The sequence below is a fragment of the Ciona intestinalis genome, chromosome 9 (assembly GCF_000224145.3).
Source record: "Ciona intestinalis chromosome 9, KH, whole genome shotgun sequence".
Lineage (NCBI taxonomy): Eukaryota > Metazoa > Chordata > Ascidiacea > Phlebobranchia > Cionidae > Ciona > Ciona intestinalis.
In genome coordinates this window covers 5,677,915-5,686,264 of record NC_020174.2, presented here as the reverse complement: position 1 = coordinate 5,686,264, position 8,350 = coordinate 5,677,915, and the positions used below count along the sequence as shown (strand labels likewise).

Genomic DNA, 8,350 nt, shown 5'->3' with positions numbered 1-8,350 from the left:
ATTTTTACAATGGAAAATTGAACCCACAATACTAAGGATTATTTGAGTAAGAGACTGATGATGCCAATTTAGGCGAAATTTCATAGAATACAATTCGCTAGATTTGACATTAATTTGTTACGTTTTTTGTTTCCATTTTTCCTTTACGAGAATAGTCTTCATGACTCATGAGCACTATATATGTTAGGGCAAGGTTCACAAAATTCAATACAGTTACTTTACACTGGCCAGGGAATTCAATTCTGAAACAACAGACCTGGAATACTAATGCAAGGCGTGACTTGAACACTTCACGGTGATTGACAGATTCATCTGAAGAACTCGATTGACCTTCATTGTTGGAGAGGGTGAAGGCACCTTTAACCTAAGTTTATAAATATGTATGAGAAAGATATACTTGTCTAAAAGGCTTGGTTTGTTAATTACTGTGTGGGAAGTCACTAAGGTATAGTCACAGAAATAAAAAAGAATAGAAGGCGCATCTCCAATGTCGGCAAAGGAGAGAGCACGATACACTGTCTCTCGTTTGCGGGTCGTTCCCGTTTACTATTGTAGCCAATGGAGTCGATGACGTTTTGTGTAGTTTTTCTTCGTTTTTTGACTTAATTTAAAGTTATTGTGTAAAAAAAACTATTTTCTAATATATATATATTTCTAAAAAACCGTTTGTTTGAAATTCTTAATTAATTTTTTTAAATAATTAAATTTCCTAAACAAGTGGTAAACTGTAAGCGTTAACGTACCAAATAACTAAACTGGCCTAACAAACTTGAATAGTTGGTGTAGTTTTTAAAATAAACAGCTAAAACCTTCCAAAAATACTATGCGCCTATCTTTTACAATGGAGACGAAGGGAAATGGGGACGGAGTTGGCGGTCACGTGAATAGAAAAAAATAATATATCACGGTTTTGAGCAGTTGCGCGTCCTACTCTTTTTTATTTCTGTGGGTATAGTATACAATGGACAATAATTGTGTGTAAAACATAACATTGCTTTTGGTTGATTAAAAACTTAAAGATGAATATTATATTCCTACAGTTAAAAAAATGTTGAACAGTTATAAAACAAAACTTCTGTATTATTTGTCAAACAGTGGAAAACACAACCTACCAAATTGCTGGAGGTGGTGCAATTACCGGAATCAGACTGTCATGTATGACATCACAATTGCTTATTGGTAATCAATTGGAAGCAGTGAGCAGGATGTTGTTATGTGTATTAATATTTTTATGAGGTGGTAACCACTAAGACACTCTGTTCCACTGACACCAGGCAGAATAGTATTTAACAAAAACGATATACATATATATACATATATATATATATATATATATATAATATACTTGTTTTTACCTAAACCTTTACCGAATTCTAGACTAGAGTAAATGTATAGGTGTTAAAAAGCATAAGAGCACAAAAATAACTACAGATGCAAACATTATGTCCCAATTTTCTACCTTGAAAAATATTTCCACTCCTATAGCAAGGAAAATAACATACACAGCAAAGAGAAGAATCGCAAACGAAGCTTGGAAGGCCCCATGTATCCATACACCTGTAGGGATTAAAAAATATGTCTGTAACTTAAGGTTAATATTATAAAAAATTTTATGTATAATAACATGAAACAATTAAACTGGTTAAAATGATCAGGTTATGATCAAACTGTTAAAATTAAATACACAGCTATTGCTTCATGCGCTACTTTATTCTAAACATCTATGAGCGCTGCATTTATTCATTATACATAGTGATCTATTGATAAGTGTAATTTATCAATTAGCATGTAATTAAACAAAGCTGTTATACAAACTGGTCATTAAAAGTAAAACCTTACCATGATTATGTCCTGAGTAACAACCAATGCCCGTGGCAACGAAGTAACCGATAAGGAGAATGTAAAGTGAAACATTAAACACCGAAAATGCCGCGAGGGATTTAGAAAGAAACTGTGCGCGACGTGACGCCTCCATGCTCGCAGTTTCAATGAAAAAAGCCTGGAAATAAATACATTAAAAGTTACACGGTTGATGTTGATGATCTCCAACTTGTACATTTCAATATCAATTTTTTTCAGCTTTACAATATATATGTTGATTACAATAAATTATAACTATGATTTTTTCAGGGCTTAACCTTCACAGAGGGCAAATTACTCAAATAAACGGTTAAGAGTCTTTGACAGAAACAATATTGACAGAAAGGTATTTTTCTCAGCTCTGATGTCTGAAGAGTATGAAGTAATTTATAAGGAGATGGTATGCAAACAGCATTTAAGTCACGTATCTTGCAAAGCAAACATCAAATGTTGGCGCGTCTATACTGGTACGGTCACACGCTTCATAGTAAAACATGAGAATCAGTCTTGTGCCCAAAACACTCGTGACTGAGCTTGTTGAAACACCACAACAGGAAACATAAATCAACTTGACAAATGAAAACATAAACATGCAAACATGATGATCTGTTGCAGTTTAGCTAGAAATGATGTCTGAATAAACAGGTATGCGCTCACCTCACTCCAGTAGCAGACCACTAATGACAGCCCAGTAATTAGGAATGGGTGGTAAGCACTCTCCATGGGTGGAATCCATTCTTCTGGAATCACACCCTAAAAAATAATAAAAACTTATTACATTTTGTTACTTTAGACTGGGAAAAAAATACAAGAGTTGTGGAAACAGTATGCACGTTTATATTAAAATAGGAACTTAATTGTAATTCTATATATAAGTTACAGACCATAAGGGATTTACAATTTATATACTTCTCTAAGGCCAACAAAACATGTAATGGATAAACATAAACATTGTGACACATGCATGTACAGATAAACTATAACACAATATTTACATCCATACACCTACTGCCTGTAATTTAATAAGAAAACAAAGCAAGAAAGTAAGCATAAACAAACTTATTATTTGCTTGCCTGCAATGAGAAAAACAGGACCCTTGTCATGCATGCAGCAATTACTAATCCATGAAGAAGTTTTTGCGTGGTGACGCGGAAAACAGATCTGAAAGTTGGATGTTTGAGTCTTCTATACTCTGTGTAGATGCATATAACCTGTTTGGAAAATATACTTGTTATCATTGCCATTAGTGAAATTGGACAAACAAAATTATAATGTAATTGCAATGTTAAGATAAACGTAATTTCTAATTTGTTATTAGTGCTGTGCCTTGAAGAGTATTTTTTTAACTTAAACAGAAAATCTAAAAAACATCTACCCAAGCATGTATGAACTAGAAATGAGTCCTGCTATAAAGGATTGAACAAAAAAAAACTTGTGTTAATAAAAAGTAAATGTTGTTAAATATGTCCAGAGAAATCAAGTAGTAAATTGAAGAAAAACAAACAATAACCAAGTTAATACCAATTTCATTAACATGTAAAATTAAAGAGAATACCTAAATGACAAATCGCACTGATATTTAAAATAAATTTATTTAAATAATATTATCAAACATATTAGGTAGGCCACATATTAAAAAACTTACCAACTGCGCAATACTGACAAGCGCAAGAACGGAGAAAATACTTCCAAATGCAGCTGCATATCCAATATTTACTTGGGTGCAGTTTTCACCTAGAAACAAAGTTAGCATCAATGAAAAAAAATCAATGAAAGAAAGGCCAATGTGTCAAGCCTATGGATGTGGCACCACTGGCACGTGGGTTATACATCTTAGTTGGCGCTTTATTTATACGAATATTTACTCAAATTCGATAGGCTTCCCTTTCCTTATAGTAATAATACATATCTAAATATGTATAAATTTAGACACAGCTAAACTGCCCCACCTGCAAATTGCACTTGGCATACACATATCCCATTTTCACAATTTCCTCTGTCGGAGCAGTTATAATTTTGATCGCAAGCCATTAATCTGTTGTGGTCTAGGTAAAGCATTTCTAGAAAGAAAGACAGATATCTAACTGAGTCACTAAAGTACTGTCTTAGTCATCCGTTTCTTAAGCACAAGCACAACAAGCTCAGGAAAAAATAAATGTAATTGAATTATAACAGAAAGGATCTGCCGGATTACTCACACAAAACAAACATTGGCATGGGGTCTGAGCTTTTAGAATTGTGTGCTAATGCTCTATGTAAACCAAGCGCACTACCGGTGGCGGTGTTGCGGTGTGATGGGTGTAATGAAAGTTTAGAGTATTAAATCATCAACACTGTTAATCTAGTTTAAACACATAGCTGTATGAAAGACAAACTAACCTGGAGTCATGAAACAGCAATGATAAGTTGATCTTGTTAACTCGTGATTTCCGGCACAAGCCTACGGCAGAAAATAACTTACGTTTTCGAGGTAGAAATTGCGTCATAGAGGAAAACAAAGTTTTTTCTATTTACAGTGATGCCAGTTCAAAATACATATTAAAAAGCTCCCGTTCTTTTGCAAAATAATTAAATATTACGCTACAAAAATGTATTAAATTGCATTTAAAAACATATTTTAATCTTAAACAGGGTTATAGCTGGTAAAAAATGAACAAATACGGCTTACAACTAACACAAATTTTGTATTTTTAAAGTGTTGACAACATGTTTTGAACTCACATGACGTTGTGCTCACTCAAGCAAAAAGCAAAACATAAATGCATGATAACAGAAATCTTTAACGTATTTTATTAATATCAGCATAAATTTTTCACTTTAAATTTATGAAACAGTTTAGTTCACTTAAAAAGTCAGGATGTGCACGAGTTTCACAAAAGCTCAGCACGAGCAAGTTTTAAAAGAGTGGTTGTCGGAATTCAAAAGTTTGCCCGATACAGCGATTATTACGTACGCTAAAAAGGTCCACGAAAAAGATGCGGTTCTTGTTTCATTTAAATTCGCTGTCTCAGCTTTTCAAAATGATACACTAGTCGAACTTATCCAACCAGCAACACACCAACTTTTTGAATTCTACCGAAGCGGGTAAAAAAATTTATAAATACAATTGTCGAAAGTAAAAAATGTTACAAATCATTGTCAATTTTACAGTTAAGTTAACGATATTCTATTGCCAGGGTCTCGGAGTTAAAAACTCATGCAGTGAGCTTCTTCCCAGCCCTGGTTGGTGGATACCTACTGGCCTGTTGTTCACGCCATGAGAACGCTGCCAAATGCAAGCAGTCAATTGGGACATGTCTCCTTGCTATTTATAACCTTATTTGTGAAGAAGTGGAAAAAGAGAACGTCGAACAACATTATGAAATGGAAATGCCAAATCTATCAAACCCAAGTCTATACCATGATCCTATGGCAGTGAGTGGTTGAATGAATCTAACTTATTTATCCATGGGTGGTGGTGCTACAACACTTGTTATAAATACGCATAATATACCCATAATGGTATCAGCATTAAACCTCTAACCCCTGAACTCTGGGCTAGATACAAGCGCACTAATCATCAATCTTCTTTTTCTATAACTTGTCTTAAAAAACAAGTGACAGTAGTGACACAGTTTATTTTTTATAAATCATTTTAATGGTACATTTTATAATCATTGACACATCTCCCCCCCCCCCCAGTATCCATTTTCTGAATACACCGTTAACTCCGGCAATCATGGAAGAACTTTTATCAAACTTCCACTTATGACATCACACACAAACATTTATCCAGAAAACAGGAGCGAGGTGAGAATTTGAGAATAATTTAAAACTGTTTTCTTGGTCAATCTCACGATGTGAAACCTATGCCTCCATTAAAATCGTGTTAGGGTATAGTTGTATTAAAAGATGGGACACCTTCTGTATTATATCATATGCATATATATGTTGTCGCACCAAGTGTATTGTAAGTGTGAACACATTTTTCTAGCAATTGTTTGTTTTGTTATCATATATATATTGTCTCATACGCTGCCTCTTCAGGTTATTAATGTGATGATGTCATGTTATGCTGATTATGTGGCAATATTACCAATCACTTCACTGCTGCAAGTCTGTGAAATATGCATGCAAATTTCAAGCCAAGGGTTCCCATGGCATAACAACTTTTTAAATGAAGAAAGGTACAAGAAATACATTGATTGATATTCATGAAATTTTAAGTAATAGCCTATTTATATTTTTAAATTCAGGAACAGTGACACACGTCGTGTACAGATACAATCAAACGCCCTGCTTACCATTCTACGTTCTGTATACTTTGCTTTATACAATGGATGTAGAATGAGTGCAGTAAATGCTGTTGAAGCCGCTTCAAAATGGGGGACTTATGAGATGTGTCCAAAGGTATATCTATTTCTAATCTCCCTACCACTCATAATACACATATTTTACCAAGTGCTTAACTATTTACACGATGAAATCAATAGCATTACTTATTTAATTTCTTAGATCCGACTTTTCTGCAATGCTGTCATTAACTCAACCAACCAGGAGAATGAGCAGCATCTAAGTAACTCCCCTCTTGGCTTGCCTACACAGCTAACCCCTATCCTTGGCCGTTCGTCTAGTTCTGTCTCCAGACATGCAGTGACTGCCATGTCAATCAAAGATCACAAATGGCGACACACAAGTGAAGAAGTTTCTGGAGATTTCACAAACAGCTTACATCGCGATGGTATGCATTCATTTCAACACCAACCTTGTGTATATACCTGTCACATTGAAAAATGACCCCTCTATATTCTAGATCCAGTTCCAAGCAAGGAATCCACTGAGAAGTCCACATTAGACAGTGATGGTAACAGGTTGGTAGTAAAGAATTTTACCCTTCGCTATTTGCAACATATTTTTCAACTTCCATTACATTTTGTAGTAAAATAGACAAGCATTCCGTATCTCCATCGAAGCTGTTAAAGTCAAAGTTAAAAAAGAACATTCCTAACCCAAGTGGTAAGTACCAGCTACACTGTGTATCAGATTGAACATGTACATGTAAACCCAACCTTAATCTAAGGTGACAAATCTTTAAAGACCCCAGCCACCAGTACCAACACAGAGAAGAAGGCAAAGAAATGGCCGCATACAAGTTACGATGATGATGAGGTGAATATGCGTTTCTATTTTTTGAACATAATTCAAGTACAACATCACCAACAAATATTCTCCACTAAAATTTAGAGAACACAGTTTTTGCTACCTGTTTCTGTTATTGGAGGGTTAGGTAGTGAAATTGGTGTTTCTGTTCCATATGGGTGAGGTACTTTTTGAGAAAGGACATTGCGGCCAAATTTTGCCCAAAGAAATAAGTGTTCAAGCTTACTCACATATGCAATATGTTGTTACAGAGAGTTCGAACCAGGAGTCCTTCAGGAACCTCAATTGAGTTGCGAGATACACCGAATCGATCGAAGTCGAATCGCTTCAGTTCGGCAAGCGTTCCCTCGCTCAAACAACTGAGTATTGAAGATCCGCATGGTGGCGACAAAGAGGAGGGAAAGGTTACGAAGAGCGAAAGTATATCGGACACATCACTCAAAGGTTTGTTTTAAGTTTCAAATTCATCCCATGTTAGCAATTGTAAATTGATCATCAAAACAAAATATAGTTCGTAGTATTGTGCAGTATGTGTTACTTTATTATAGTAATCATAACCGACTCTCAGGTGTCATGTTGGCAATTGTAAACTGATTATTAGTAGAAAATGCTTGAAAATTATTTTCGACATATCTAAAAATATAAAATGGGTGTTTCTTCGTTACAGTAATCGTGGCTGACTCGAAAACCACCACCCCAACCACTGACACTGACAGCCCCAAGGTATCAACCAAGAGATCCAAAGTCAAGATTCTTCGCAAAGCAAGCAAAGACTCTGATTCCAAGGATTTTTTCTCACATCTTAAACGATCCGGATCAAAAAAAGGGATGGAAGCAAAACTCATTAACCCCGAGATTGTGGTCACCAAGGCAACGGAGTCTCATCCTCTCCTTGCGCCTCCGGATGCAAGATCCAGAGAAGAGGACATGGATTCTATCACCACAGAAATGTAACATCAAATGAAATATTTTGTTCCCAATTCTACATCTTCACTGTGATGGCATTGTTATGTAGTTCAAATTATTATAAACTGACCTAAAATCATTTTTGTGTTCTATGTAGCTGTTATTATGTTGTGCTATATTCCTGAATAGTAAATTGTACCGTAGTCATGCTTGTTGTTGGAACTATCACTCTTTGTGCATGCAATCCTAGTAAAATGTGCAATGAATCTTGGACTGTTCTTTGCCCAATGAATTTTCAAAACTAATATACAGTAGGGTGGGGGAAGACGGGACACCTTTAGCACGTAATATCCAAATATCATTATTGTGTTTTTCAATTTACAACGGTCTATGGAAGAGTTTTATAATTCTTTGAACGTTCTTTGTTTACTGCCAAGTGGAACG

At 35.1% G+C, this 8,350-nt stretch overlaps 2 protein-coding genes across 3 annotated transcripts in view; one reads left to right on the top strand and one right to left on the bottom strand.

The window, feature by feature from the left end:
* LOC100176980 overlaps positions 1 to 4,371 on the bottom strand; it is a 9,942-nt gene extending 5,571 nt beyond the window's left edge. Inside the window, exons 1-8 of one of the 2 annotated variants that reach the window (XM_002127016.5) lie at positions 4,241 to 4,371; positions 3,811 to 3,921; positions 3,507 to 3,595; positions 2,935 to 3,072; positions 2,518 to 2,613; positions 1,840 to 1,999; positions 1,460 to 1,557; positions 257 to 364 (exon numbers count right to left, since the gene is read on the bottom strand). In XM_002127016.5, coding sequence (XP_002127052.2) covers positions 257 to 364; positions 1,460 to 1,557; positions 1,840 to 1,999; positions 2,518 to 2,613; positions 2,935 to 3,072; positions 3,507 to 3,595; positions 3,811 to 3,921; positions 4,241 to 4,250 — 810 coding nt within the window. In that variant the 5' untranslated portion in view covers positions 4,251 to 4,371. The remainder of the gene's footprint in view (positions 1 to 256; positions 365 to 1,459; positions 1,558 to 1,839; positions 2,000 to 2,517; positions 2,614 to 2,934; positions 3,073 to 3,506; positions 3,596 to 3,810; positions 3,922 to 4,240) is intronic. The other variant, XM_026835778.1, reaches the window with a different exon arrangement.
* A 191-nt stretch (positions 4,372 to 4,562) lies between these two features.
* Positions 4,563 to 8,172, top strand: LOC100180880 (hyccin). The gene is made up of 11 exons (XM_002129312.4): positions 4,563 to 4,945; positions 5,038 to 5,275; positions 5,543 to 5,650; positions 5,888 to 6,027; positions 6,097 to 6,250; positions 6,356 to 6,581; positions 6,654 to 6,711; positions 6,780 to 6,856; positions 6,921 to 7,009; positions 7,252 to 7,444; positions 7,668 to 8,172. The coding sequence occupies exons 1-11, from the start codon at positions 4,719 to 4,721 to the stop codon at positions 7,952 to 7,954; spliced, it is 1,797 nt and encodes a 598-aa protein (XP_002129348.1). The 5' UTR covers positions 4,563 to 4,718; the 3' UTR covers positions 7,955 to 8,172.
* Positions 8,173 to 8,350: the final 178 nt, after the last annotated feature.

Coding starts and splice junctions, on each gene's coding strand:
- LOC100180880 (XM_002129312.4), top strand. CDS start 4,719: ATGTGCACGAGTTTCACAAAAGCTCAGCACGAGCAAGTTTTAAAAGAG. Junction 5,276..5,542: donor TATACCATGATCCTATGGCA/GTGAGTGGTTGA, acceptor CCCCCCCCCCAG/TATCCATTTTCTGAATACAC. Junction 6,251..6,355: donor CTTATGAGATGTGTCCAAAG/GTATATCTATTT, acceptor TTAATTTCTTAG/ATCCGACTTTTCTGCAATGC.